General features: G+C 35.0%; 1 protein-coding gene across 4 annotated transcripts in view; it reads left to right on the top strand.

Annotated features, from left to right (window-relative positions):
* Window positions 1-10,720, top strand: part of LOC128991267 (HEAT repeat-containing protein 5B-like) — a 55,735-nt gene extending 45,015 nt beyond the window's left edge. For 2 of the 4 annotated variants that reach the window (XM_054413983.1, XM_054413981.1), the window contains 7 exons: window positions 429-695; window positions 3,960-4,196; window positions 4,370-4,521; window positions 5,384-5,597; window positions 8,279-8,293; window positions 9,438-9,574; window positions 10,363-10,720. In XM_054413983.1, coding sequence (XP_054269958.1) covers window positions 429-695; window positions 3,960-4,196; window positions 4,370-4,521; window positions 5,384-5,597; window positions 8,279-8,293; window positions 9,438-9,574; window positions 10,363-10,539 — 1,199 coding nt within the window. In that variant the 3' untranslated portion in view covers window positions 10,540-10,720. The remainder of the gene's footprint in view (window positions 1-428; window positions 696-3,959; window positions 4,197-4,369; window positions 4,522-5,383; window positions 5,598-8,278; window positions 8,294-9,437; window positions 9,575-10,362) is intronic. The other 2 variants (XM_054413984.1, XM_054413982.1) reach the window with 1 other exon arrangement.
* Window positions 10,721-14,434: the final 3,714 nt, after the last annotated feature.

Raw genomic sequence — 14,434 nt, 5'->3', positions numbered from 1 at the left:
GCCATTGTCTCCTTCCTCATATGGATGACAAATTATGTAAACTGCCTTTGTGGAAAACAATTATACAAATATTAGAATTATTTATTCCTATAAACAAGATGAAAGTTTACAATTTATCAGTGTATATTTTGAAGGAAGAGCACTTGACCGAGGAATGCATGAAGAATAAGTAATGAATGCACAATTAACTTAAAGAAAAGGGTTCAAGTCTTCAAGTGTGTTATCAATTGGTGCATTTTATGTTTCAGTAAGCTATCTAAATAGAATTATTATCTCAGATAGGTAAGTAGTGATCATTCTTCCTAAGTCTATACAGTTTAAATAGCAGTTATAAGCACAACAAGTTCTGAGAACCACTGGGTGATTATAAAGCAGCCTTCATCACCTAAAATAGTGTACGCTCGTCTCAGTGACCTCTGACCTTACAGAGATGGTGCCAGCCAACCAGGAGTCTCTGGCCCAGCAGGAGGTGGACTTGCTAGGTGAGGGAGGTGTGTTGGGAGAGCTACCTACCGAGAGTTCCCTGGTGTTTGCTGCTCTAGAGGTTTGTCTGTGTGCGCTGGTAGGACAGTACTCTGGACTGAGCCCGACTCCTCCACATATCAACACGTCACGACCTCGTCACCACTCTCCTCTGCTTGTGGCTAACACACTTGCCGTGCTGGAGCAGCTGCCTCGGCTGTGCTCACCACAAGGTATATTTTTTTATTAAAATTGAATTTTTTTGTAAGGAAGGACCTGTCCTGGAATTTTAGCAAATGTATATTTCTAATCTTTGGGACGGATTTACATTATTGCAGGTTTTTAGCGAATTTCCTATATAGGGTATAAGCTATTACCGTAGTACTCATGGTAAGACCTGGACCCAGGACCGATTTTATTTTTTGTTTTGAGGTTCCTAGAGGCCAAAACACCATCCGTTCAAATTCATATATAGATCTATGAATAACATGCAAGAAAATAATATATACAAGTGTACATGTTGCTCGAAATCGAGCAATTGCTAAGAAGTAAAGCATTTGTTTAAAAACAAATAACTTATTTAAAACCTAATAAACGTCATAATTTCCGATGAGTTTAAAAGACTCAACTCATAGATCACGTACCTAACAGTTCCATATAATCAACATTTCTTGTAAATATTTTATCAATAACAAATAAATGCTACAAATAATGCCCACTTATAGCCGCATTAGGTTGTCCATGTTGATCTTCCATAAGATATATAAGAGGTTTAGTACATAATAGGTTAACTGTAAGAAAGGACCATGTGGTCCTAATGTTCGCCTCAATAAAAAAGTATTTTCATTTCATTTCATTTTTCATCTTCGTCAATGATAATGTAGTCTGCATGGTACTACCCATTTTTGCCAGCACGTTTACAAATTTCTGTAATTTTTTTACAACGATAACATTTTGTTTACATTACTTAAGAACTGCCTGATTTTCTGCATAACCTCTCTATCACTGTATTTGCTTCAACTGGCAATAATTTGGCTAGTTACTGTTATAACGTATGTTATATCATTGAGTACATGTATATTCAATTATATACGTGTATACTCAATGGATAAATTTACCTGAAAAAATGCAGAATTGAAAGGCCTAATATTGTTCAGATGGTTTTTTTGTTTCCCTTGAATGTGAATAATGCAAATCCTTCAATGAAAGTTTTATTAAAGTTTTTTGGATGTAGTCATATTATTTTAAAATCACTTGACTTTTATTAAAACATATATTTCCAAACAAATTTTTAATTTTGATATCTTACTTTATAGTTTTTTACCTCCTGAATCCAAATATACCATTATTTTTCACTGCTGATGAATATTTCTCAAGATATCGCCGTAAAAACATACTTAACATTACAATAAACAATTGAAATGATTGAAGTGAATTGAATTGAAAGGCCTAATATTGTTCAGATGGTTTTTTTGTTTCCCTTAAATGTGAATAATGCAAATCCTTCAATGAAAGTTTTATTGCAGTTTTTTTGGATGTAGTCATATTATTTTAAAATCACTTGACTTTTATTAAAACATATATTTAATGTCCTTGCCGTACCAGTTTAATGGAGCCTTAGAGTGTTTTCTTTTTCCAATCATCATAAAGTTAAGTCCGTGTTTCCTACAAAATAGTAACACTTCGACTAACATCCTTGTTTATTTTTTGTGGGAATATTCATACTGTAAGTGTTCTTCATTATATAGGAGGTAAAATACCTATATCAAATTGCCAAGGCTTTCTCGATTATTTAAATTGTAAATTAAAGTAGTACATTTATTTCATTTCTATTCAACAAAAATCAGTAAATGAACCCAATGCGTTTAGTTGAATTGAAAGATAAATAACAGCAATTAAATTATACAGCTGATCAAAATGTAAACAATTATGTTCTTCATAAGGATAACATAGGAACTTTAACAGCCACTGGGGCAGAGCTTAAGGGACTTTTTCATAAATGTAAGGCCAGTTTGCAAATCTACTCGACACGCTCTTTCCAATGAGACGTAAATAGATAAAATCGGTTAAGAAATGGCGGAGGAGTTCAACCGACAAAGTTTCATGTTGCGTATTAATTATATAGATATATATATATATATATGTCCGTTAGCGCGATAACTCGAGCAAAAATTATCCGATTTTGATGAAATTTGGTACAAACGTGTAAACCTACGTTTATTCAAACTAGTTCGCGAACCAGTATAATCTGATCATGGGAACTGGGGTTTATGGGGGGGGGGGGGGGGTTTATGGGGTAAAAATAAGATTTTCCCATTTTTGACCCTAAAAACAAAAAGGTTTGGAATTTCTTTTTAAACCGTTTTGTAGAGCTTAAAAAAAGAAATAATTTAGTATATTGAAGCGCTGTTGTATGCGTAATGGTCACGGAGAAAACTCAAAAATAGTGTAATTTAAAATTCCCATGTTATTCTTATGGAGAAAATGAAAACTGTAGTTTACTGGTTTATGGATATATATTGGTAAAATTTGGCAAATTTATTTATTTCATCCTATAGTATGATGTATGGTCAAAAAAAACTTTTTACCTTCGCTGTAGCAGCAAACCTAAGCACTCGTTAATTCTAATGTTATTTAAATTATAAATATCTTTATTTATGGAAATATTTTAGTAAAAATGTAATCAGACAAGTTGAAATTCGCTTAGTCTGCAGGTTTGCTGCGTCGGGGGTATTTTTAACTGTCAGCGATTTTTCGTGTCACCAGTGACGATGATTACGTCTTTGCAGTTGCGGAACATGTTATCGGTGGTTTTGCTCTGGAGTGACCGCAAGAGAGGTGTACGATTTTGCTGTGATTGCAGGACACATTCATGATGGTGCTGTGAACGCAGAGTTGATGATGATGTATCTGTAATATGGGAACATGTCATGATGGCATCGCGATCACATGTGATGTTTTATTGTTTACATTGTCTCTGCAATAGCGGGAGATATCCTCAATAAAAAAACAAGGTTCCCTTTTGGCCCAGTCCCAAACTAAAAGTATGATTCCGCCAATCTATAATTTTTATAAGTTTTTAGCTGCATAACATAGATATATAGTTGGACCGCTCTTCATTAACGGTAGAAAGTTAATTTTGACTAGCCAAATTTCAGTTGAAAAATGAGTTTACTCTCTAGCATTCAAAGTAAATATAACACTAAAAAATTGTTGTATGTACCTGCATTTTTGCAATCCGGAATGCTTACCTAGGGCAACTAGTTATGTCAACTAAAATAGTCATCTTCAGGCTCAGAACTGGATGTCTCGTCACTTTTGAATGCATCAACTCAAATAACGAACACGTATGCGAGGCGTATGTTGAGGCGAAGATGATTAAAATAAAGTGATTCTTCAGCTTGGACCATTTATTTAAAGCCCCAGTGATCATGGACAATTGAGTCCTTGGTGTAGTTTTCCACAGTATAGTTTAACCAAAATGCTGGATGGTCCAGGTGCCGTGTCTATTCTGCCGACCCTGCTGTACCTGACCACCGGTGTGCTGAAGGAGTGTTCGACCAAGAGCGCCAGTGACTTTACAGTGTTGAGCGCCAGCCCGGTACTCAAGGCAGTGCTGCACTGTCTCATGGTGCTGTGTACAGACAAGTACTGTCGAGATGAGCGCTCCTCCAACCAGTGGAAGAGTCTGTTGCAGAGCGCACTGGCTAAGATCATCGACCTCACCAAGACAGGTTGGTGCAATAAGATAATGATAGTTACATTTTGATAATTTATTCCATAATTTCGAGCAGAAGATAGTTTAATCATTTGAACAAGTTATCACTAAATCAGGTATGTTTGATTTTAAAAATCTGTTTGAGGAATTTCTTTGATGCCTTTGTTCACTATACTTGTGTATGTACAGGGTGTGAGGAGACCAAGCAGGATGAGGTGGCCATGTTGATGGCAGTGTCAGTGTTTGTACTACATGCCCCGCCAGAGGTGGTGTTGGCCCCCAATCTGAGATACCCTTGTATCAACCATATGACTCAGTGTGCTCAAAGTTCAAACATCCAGGTGCGTAATCCAACCAACAAATGATTTTTTATTGGATATAAGGAGCCTGCATGCCAGACTTTTTTACTTCAAGTTGGGTCAGGTTAGGTCATGTTGATCCTTGAGTCTTGTCTAAGGTAAAAATGGGGTCGGGCGAGCTAAAATCTGGTTGCTATGAAAGTATTGATTTTTAAAATAAGATTTATTGTCACACAATCAGTTTATACAACAACATGATCATCCTGATATGGAGGATGAAATTGTGAACTCCTACAATCACGTCCAAATCACTAACAACTTTGTGGTCTCTAAGAAATTATCTAAATCTTCCCCAGTCATGGTGAAATCATAAACATCTACCGAGGTCTTGCTGAAAACTAGAACATCTTCTGCAGTCTTGGTAAGACAGTGAACGTCTACCACAGTCTTGATAAAATCTTAAACTTCTTCCTCAAACAATGTGAAATTGTCATTGTCTTCCATGGTAATAGCAAAATTGTGAACATCAGAGATCACAAAGACACCTGGAATATCTTCTGTGATGTGAGCGTCACTGCGGTCACAGCAAAATAAACGTTTTCTGCGGTTATGGATAAATATTGAACACCTTCCGTGATCATTGTGAAATCATGAACATTATACGCAAATATGTTATGACCAAAAACATATTCTGTGGTTACAGCAAAGTTGTGAGCATATTTCTCAGTCACGGCAAATTCATAAAAACCTTTTACAGTCAAGGCAAAAATCTGAGCATCTTTTCGGTAGCTCAACTCAACTAAGTTCACTTGTTCAAAAATTGGTTTCAGCTTTAATATTCAAATGAAATGTTAGTTCCATCAGTAATCAAAGATACCACATAGCAACTTATCCATTCTTCCAGGTCCAGATCAAGTGCATGCAGACTTTCCGCAGCATACTAGGTCACTCTGCAGCTAACGTCTCTGCGGGGTTCATCCATGCTCTGGCGCCCAAGGTGCTGCAGTACCTGCATGGTGAGCAGGCTCGGCGTGTGACCACCGACCTTGACCTGGTGCTTACCTTGGAGAGTCTCGGGGTAGTGGAGGCGCTGGTGCGTTTGGCAGAGCCGCAACACCGTAAGTACACAACACACTGTGACAGTTCACGTTGATATCACTCAGTCATCCTTTATTTAGAGTATATTCTTCATGATGATGTGTTATTTGAGGATGAATCGTGGAAATTTTTTATTATGATTAGTAAAATAAGGTTTTCACAGCAGAAAATCTGCTTCTAAAAGGTCCCGGGTTCAAATCCCACCAATCACCAATGGATTTTATCCATGTTATAATGCTGTGACCCTCTATAAGCATAGCCTGAAACTGAAGTAATATGTAGGTCGATTCTGGGCTGGAAATCCTTCTTAGAATGTGAAAGTTAGTCCAAAAGAATTAACAAAAAACCGTACAAATACAGTTTAAAGTAAAACCATGAACAAATTGTCACAAAAATATAACTCAAGGAAGAATGAACCTACATCTTGTGTAGACATGTGTATTGTTTTCTGATCAGTTTTCAGATCCCAAATTGTTGGGACAACTTACTTAGTAGGCCTAATCGTAATGAAAAAGGTTAACAATAATCCCTCAAATAACATACAGTAAAGTAGTGTAGAAAATGTCCTAACATAGTGGATCTTGCTAAAGTGCATCAATACTGCACAAGCAAACACACACACATTTGATTTGGCAATGTACAAAAATGTAGTGTAAAAATGTACAAACATATTTGTTTATTGAAAACCCCAACTCTAGAAGTGGTACGTTATTTTCTTCTGTATCTGTATTCCAATAAAATCTACTTTGCTCATGTGGTCTAACTGAACTCTATCCTTTTTTTAAGACAAACTTTAAAAGATCCATCTAAATGAACCACCTTAAACGTCATGTTTGATTCAAATCAAATCAAATCGTCTTTATTTCATATTGGAATGGCGTCAAAAACTATATCTAAAACTTAACATAAAGAAATCAAGTCTAATAGAAATAAAACACTAATTTAACATATATTCTTCTTAAGAGTATAGAGGTAGTAACAACAAGTGGTACTTCAAATGTTTTTTAAATTTGAAAAAAATATTTTCTTTCTTTATGTGATCAGGCAGTTAATTATAGACAATAATTAGACATTTACAAATTGAGTATTTTTGTACAAATGCTTTGGAAATAATGTATATAGTTTAGGTCTGTAGATCTCTTTTTAGGCTTTCTGTTGACAAAATGTGTATTTGTGTTTACTTTATTTGTTAGATTAAATTCTTCGACTTTTAAGAAGACATTTTTTAGAAAAAGAAATGGAAGAAAGATAGAGTTATATTTTGGTGAATTACAATTTATACTTATAACAATAAGCTTTTTTATTCCACAGCTGGAATTTTCCAAAGGAGCTTAAATGTGATTTACTAACTAGACTTAGTTATATTACATAAATTTCTTGTTTAAACTTTTTATATTTTGTCAAATTTGTGAATTATACGAGGTCTGTTCAAAAAGTATCCAACCTTGTTCAGGAAAAGCATAATTTATTGATCAATTTATAATTTATTTTAACATGTGATTTCGTTCAAAATAGTCACACACTTATCCCAGTGCTCCTGCCACTTTTGGAAACAAGCCTGGAACTCTTCCTTCCTAATGGACTTGTGACGAGCTGTTACATTATCCTATTTCTGCTCTGAAATCAGGTCCCTTTAAGCAGTGTCTTCAAGGTATGGAACAGCCAAAGTCACACGGTGCCATATCCGGTGAGTTGGGGTACTGACTACTGGCGAAGCATTCTGAATGCATGTCTTGCGCTACTTCAAGCCGCAAGTTTTTTTGTTCATGTCAAGTTCTTTAGGACAAATTTTGTAGCAACTATGCGCATAGCCAAATCTTATCTGTAAAAATTAACTGAACCAATGCTGATTCCAACTTCCGTAGCAAGTTCACAAACAGTATTACATCGATCCTCGAAACTCGAACTTGATGGATAACTTCATCGTTTCCACTTGGTCTCCAAGAACGAGGTTCACTGCCCACCAAAATGCAGCCATAATTGAATCTGTTGTACCACTCTTTTATCAGTGTTACACCCATAGCGTCATCTCCAAAGGCATGCTGAATCTTAAGAATCGTTTGAGTTGGGTATCACCCAGATTCTGGCAAAATTTAATGCAGTATCGGTGATCCACCCGTTCCCTAATTTTGCTTAGCACAAAACTCGACAAACACAACGTACACAGTTTCACGTATGGCGGCTGACAATGAACTCACGCCATATCACGTAACGTGTTTTACAGTTGCCTCGATCTACGCGCCAGGGTGCAGCTAAATGCAGTTGGATTACTAGATAAAGAAAGGTTGGAGACATTTTGAACTGACCTCATATTTCTCATCAGTAGTTATTACTGTTATACATTTCCACAAAGTGGACTTCCATACTCATGTTACATTTTGTCACCAGTTTTAGAAAAAAAAAAAAAAAAAAAAAAAAAACTAAGAGTCATGTTCCTGTGAGCCACAAACAGTTTGTGCAGTCATAAAATGCTGTTCCTCTCTTGTACACCAACTAGTTAAACAGCTGATACCACCATCTAAGGTCAATGGCAGTAGTGATTATTTTCACATTCTTTAGTGACTCAACCACACTACACCAATGTACAGTGTTCATCCCACTTTAATCCTGCAAAAAACCAGAGTCTCACCCATAATGCAATGTTCTTAACAGCTGTGTATTATATGAGAATAACTCCTTAGTCCTCTGTTTTGCTTTCTAGAGGATATGCTTCAAGGCAAGTAGTCCAATCCTTCATATTTTTGTATCCATTTTGTCCACTTTGCGCTTTGGATTTGTTTCACTTTCATTTAAGATTTTTATTTGTGAATCACATTAATTTGCTCTCTGTGTATTTGAATGTTGCATTTATTGTGTAAATTGTGTAATGGTTTATTTACAGCAAACACATAATAAAAGTGTGGTTGCTGTTTTTTTGTTGGATAATTTTGCAATGGCTCTCAAGCAACACACACTAGAAAAAAATATTTTTTTTGTATTCCAAAGAATTGAGTTTTATGAGAGTGCATGAAATGCTTTCCACCCTTTTTAGAGTTGAATTTCTTTAACATGTATTCGTAATTTTACTATTCATATATTTACAAAATAATCTGTTTGTATTTTTTAAACATTATTAGTATCCAGAACACTGAAAATAAAATCAGCCATTGTTAAAACCTTTGAATACCAAACAGAACCACAAGTCATTTTTATCAAACTGTTTATTATACAGGGTGTCCCGGAACTCTCTACTAATATTTTAGGGCATTGGTCCTGGGTAAGAAACGTACCTAAATATCATATTTAATTTGTCCGGGAGTCCTTAGTTACTCACACAGCAGCTATTTTGTTTTTTTCAGTTATTAATTTTTTTCTAAAGAATGGTTAAACATACGAAATGGAAACTTTGCACAAACATTTATGACAACTAGACAAAGCTACAAAAAAATTATGACAAGTTCATAAAGCAAAATAGCGGCCATTTAAAATTTTCTTTCTTAAATAACTCAAAAACCATTGATTTTACCAAAATTTGAAATGGCTACCATTTTGTTTTATGATTTTGAAAAATCGTCATAATTTTTTGGTAGCTTTGTATATTTGTATTTTTTTGACACCCTGTATATTTCTTGGGTAAGTTAATTGTGCATCCATCCTTCATCGTCTGTGTATTCCTTTTTTCCTAAAAAATCTATATTATGTCTCAGTCTCTCAGTGTTAATTTTTTACACTTTTACCGGATAGCTCGGTTTTTTTCAAATTTGGGACTTTTAGGTGCACATTATTATTTAGTAATACATGCTGTACTCTCTATTTCAAATTGTAAAACTATTTGAGAATTTGTATTTTTCAACCATTTTTTAACTTGTTATGCAATGTAGGGATCCAGATGTTGAGTTTATTGGTGCCAATCTTGGTGGATTACCTGCTAGAATCTCCATCAGCCAACAAACATTTGTGGACCCTACATGAACATTGTCTGCAGATGCTGAAACAGATCGGCCCTCAATACCCCCAGGTGATTAAACTACCTTATAGAACTGTATAAATAGGATTACAGTCGTTATATTTAGTATTTTAAACCAGTCAAACTTTCAAAACCACGTTTGTCTATAGGTATCATGGCTATAACATGTTGCAGAAACTCAAAATATGTTTTGAATTGCTTTATAAAACAATATCCTTTATGTAAAACAATGTCACAAGCTTTAAATTTAACTATAAAAGGTATAAAATTACCCGAGTACTGCCAGAGTGATCCTGTTTGTCCCTTACGGATAACGCGTTTCGAAGACTAAGTCTTCATCATCAGATCTTGTACAAGAACATTAAAACACTGTCACTTCGAAAAGGTCGTCAAGAGCTTACATACAAAACACGGAAACATTACACTCCAGAGTCCATTTATTGTTGGGTTATCAACCAATGAGGCTATCTAACAAACGGTCAATGTTGGATGGTTCATTGACCAGGGTTTGGATTGGACCGTTCCTCACAAAAACGTTAAAAAAAAATTCCAACAGCATAAAATACAGAAAAAATAAAGCTTGGAAAATAACGGCCAAGTTTTACTTAATAATATAATGTTTTCTAAAGAGAATAGGATAGACCTAATAATTTTATTGTTACTAAATGTTTAGTCAGTTTGCCTAAGAATATTCCTATAATTTATGAAAATAGTTGTACAGTAATTAAAAAACCTCAGCTTTTAGCTTTTTTATTAGAGCATTTTCATAATTTGTATTTGGTGTGTATTATTGGTAATATGGAATCTGGAGGCGATACATCACTATAAAACTGTTTTAGGAGTTCAAGTCTATCATGGCACAGTCGGCCAACCTGCGTACAAGACTTGAAACTGCAATACGCAATAGTCAAACACAGAAACAGTCGCAGACCACTCAACGAACTGCCACGCAGAAAACCAACATTACCACTCCAACGATTAAGCTGAAGACTGACTTCCGCAATTTTACCTCTTAAACACTTTCTTCCTGTGATTAGAGTTAGCTAATTAATCTTTAGTAAGGTTCAACGTGTAGCCTAGAGTATATTTATTGAATTTTAATGTTTAGGACTGTAGATAATTACCAAGTTGTTTGTAACATTTTGAATATAATTTTAGACCCTATACCTTGTAATAATATAATTATTTTAAAAACTGTATAGCCTTTATTAATTCCCAATTTCAATTGTGTTATATATTTAATCTAAATTTATTCATAACAATCTCAGTAATCCTAAAATGAAATTAATTTAATGAAATGTTTAAAAATTACAACTAAAAGCAAGCAATTATAGTAGGCCTACAAAATATGAAAAATGTATGAGAATAATGTTTCTTGCTTTATAAATTAATGAATTATGCTAGTGAAGGCACCCCTAAGCAGTTATACAAGATACAAGAAATCTTTTGTTAGTAAAATATAATGTGGTACATTATTATCTCCTAACTCGTCAATTAACCCTAAACCTAAACATAATTTTATTAATTTTAATTAATTTTATTACCGGGTATCCAAAAGAAAAAGCCCTCCTAACGCTTAAAGCTTTCCTAAACATGATTTTTCTCTTCCACCCACTTTTTGACAACAATTTTAGTCGCCCTCGTTACCGATTATTATTTTTAGGATCTGAATTTTTGTGGGTTTCAAAACTATCACAATTTGTCTTGAGTTCATTTAACACAACACATTTTTTTGAATCAAAATCTGTGAAATAATGTTCACACTACATCCTTTCCTTGGCAGTTTTCATTGTCTACAACAGTTTTTGGGTAGTGCTAGACCTGCCCACACCAAGACCAGAGGACAAAACAAAAAGGTAAAAGGGAATTGTTAAAAGGCATTTGTACCTCGACCACCCATGGTTAATGAAGGGGTTGGTAAATAAAAGATGACATGCATGGACACAAGCTCTTTCAACTTGAATATGATAGATCCTGCTAAAAATCATCTGCAATCTTGAGGAGATTTTTTTCTTGGAAGAACATTATTCAATTGCAGATTCTTTTCTTTCCTGTTCTGTGGCCAATCCCTAAATATTCTTCTGCAGCAAACATCCAGATTCGATTAAAGAAAACTTTCTCAAAACCAGGGCCCTAGTGTCAGTTGATGATGGCCTCACTTGAGGAATGCTTAAGGTTTCAAAGGAAATGTTTTCTCTGATGAAATTAAAAAGATTTTATCAGTAACCTAGAAGGGCAATACAGCCGTTCATAAGTATCTGCGAGGATTGCGCGATCTTAAAATCAAAATTTTGCCACTATCGCTGAAGACGACGACAAAGTCTTTGCGACAACTGGAAATGTTCATAATTCCGCCGCAATAGCGAAAGATGTCCATGATTACACTATGGAGCAAAGCAACGCTCATGATTTTGCTGTGACAGAGGACGATTTTCTTCATTTTCTTTTTTGGTTCAAAATTTTGCTGCCATATCGCAGAAGCCTTTGGACTAATTATTCAACAAAAATTAATATTTTTTCAAACTAACTTATACTCCGTTCACAGAATTTATGCGGTTTTAGGGGAAGAAATCTATCTCCTCCACTTAATCATACCTTTAAAACAATAGGGCAACAGCTGAGTTTTGCCAAAACATCAGCTGCAACATTACACATTTAACAGTAGGTAATGGGAGAACTTCCCCTCAAACCGCCTAAATTATTCTATGTTCCAAAAAGAATCATTTATCATAGTCTCCTAGGTATATTTGTCATTCGGATCATCGAATAAAAAGGGTCGAGCTCACAGAGTTGGAGAAATTGAGCAGTGCCACGTTATTTCTGAACACCCTTAGTTACAGCCACGTCACCCTGGTGTTAGCCGCCGGGGGCCTTATAGATTCTAAACATCAGAGAAATAGGTGGTTCATGTACCGAACTTCGTCAATTCCCGTGGTCAATATGTAAGGTCTTTCCGTTTCCATCACAGATAAACCATCTAGAATTCAATCCAAATCTCTTATTTTCTTATCATAACATCCTGGATTCCCTACTAAGTGTTACGATAGCTATGTCAGTGAGGGGTATTCGTCTCCAATGTTATCAATGATCAGAAAATGAGCTACAACGCAGGCTACAAACTGGTATACTGACTGTGACAGTTACACAACCATTTACAAACATACTCCTGACAAATTCCAAATTCACGTACTATCAAACAAACTTTCTTTATTCGTGTTATTTCCTTAAAATCTTTGACTTATAGATACTAGTTACACTACACTAAAGGCCACACATTACATATTACTAGTGGTCGTCCTGTGGTCGAAACTCGACCAAAAATAATTAATGTACAGACTTCTCTATTTTCTCCCCACACTGTAAATAAAACATGTGATTGGGATTTCTTCCATTTGTTTTGATTTTCTGTTTACATTTTGTTGTTATTTCGTCACCATCATGGCAACCCAGTTGGTCCATGTTAATTTTTTGAAGTTTTCAAATTCGTTTTTTGTGCTTATTTTTTAGCCTATTTTAATTTATAAAGGGATTCTGCACATCTACAGGCAAATATCTTTCTAACAGTATGCGTAGATTTCCCCTGCGATGCACACGAGCTGAGAAAAAAGGTTTTAAAGAAACATGCTTGCCTATTAATATATAGACGAGAGGTCGTCCAGTGGTCGAAACTCGACCAAAAATATGTAATGTACTCACTTCTCTATTTTCACCCCACACTGTAAATAAAACATGTGATTGGAGTTTCTTCCATTTGTTTTGATTTCCTGTTTATATTTCGTTGTTATTTCGTCACCAGCATGGCAACGCATAAGATCCATGTTAATTTTTTCAAATCTTTAAACTAATTTTTTGTGCTTATCTTTGAGCCTATTTAAATTTCTAAAGGGATTCTGCACACCTACAGGAAAATAGCTTTCTAACGGTATGCGTAGATTTTCCCTACGATGCACACGAGCTGAGAAAAAAGGTTTTAAAGAAACATGCTTGCCTATTAATATATAGACGAGAGGTCGTCCAGTGGTCGAAACTCGACCAAAAATACGTAATGTACTCACTTATCTATTTTCACCCCACACTGTAAATAAAACATGTGATTTGAGTTTCTTCCATTTGTTTTGGTTTTCTGTTTATATTTCGTTGTTATTTTCGTTACCAGCATGGCAACGCATAAGATCCATGTTAATATTTTCAAATTTTTAAACTCATTTTTTGTGCTTATCTTTGAGCCTATTTAAATTTATAAAGGGATTCTGCACACCTACAGGAAAATAGCTTTCTAACGGTATGCGTAGATTTTCCCTACGATGCACAGGAGCTGAGAAAAAAGGTTTTAAAGAAACATGCTTGCCTATTAATATATAGACGAGAGGTCGTCCAGTGGTCGAAACTCGACCAAAATAATGTAATGTACTCACTTCTCTATTTTCACCCCACACTGTAAATAAAACATGTGATTGGAGTTTCTTCCATTTGTTTTGATTTCCTGTTTATATTTCGTTGTTATTTCGTCACCAGCATGGCAACGCATAAGATCCATGTTAATTTTTTCAAATCTTTAAACTAATTTTTTGTGCTTATCTTTGAGCCTATTTAAATTTCTAAAGGGATTCTGCACACCTACAGGAAAATAGCTTTCTAACGGTATGCGTAGATTTTCCCTACGATGCACACGAGCTGAGAAAAAAGGTTTTAAAGAAACATGCTTGCCTATTAATATATAGACGAGAGGTCGTCCAGTGGTCGAAACTCGACCAAAAATACGTAATGTACTCACTTATCTATTTTCACCCCACACTGTAAATAAAACATGTGATTTGAGTTTCTTCCATTTGTTTTGGTTTTCTGTTTATATTTCGTTGTTATTTTCGTTACCAGCATGGCAACGCATAAGATCCATGTTAATATTTTCAA

The sequence above is a fragment of the Macrosteles quadrilineatus genome, unplaced genomic scaffold (genome assembly GCF_028750875.1).
Source record: "Macrosteles quadrilineatus isolate MER2022 unplaced genomic scaffold, UCM_ALF_1.0 Scaffold_4__1_contigs__length_99947679, whole genome shotgun sequence".
NCBI classification, from domain to species: Eukaryota; Metazoa; Arthropoda; class Insecta; order Hemiptera; family Cicadellidae; genus Macrosteles; species Macrosteles quadrilineatus.
Note: the sequence above shows the minus strand (reverse complement) of the source record. Positions and strands in the feature narration are given on the sequence as shown.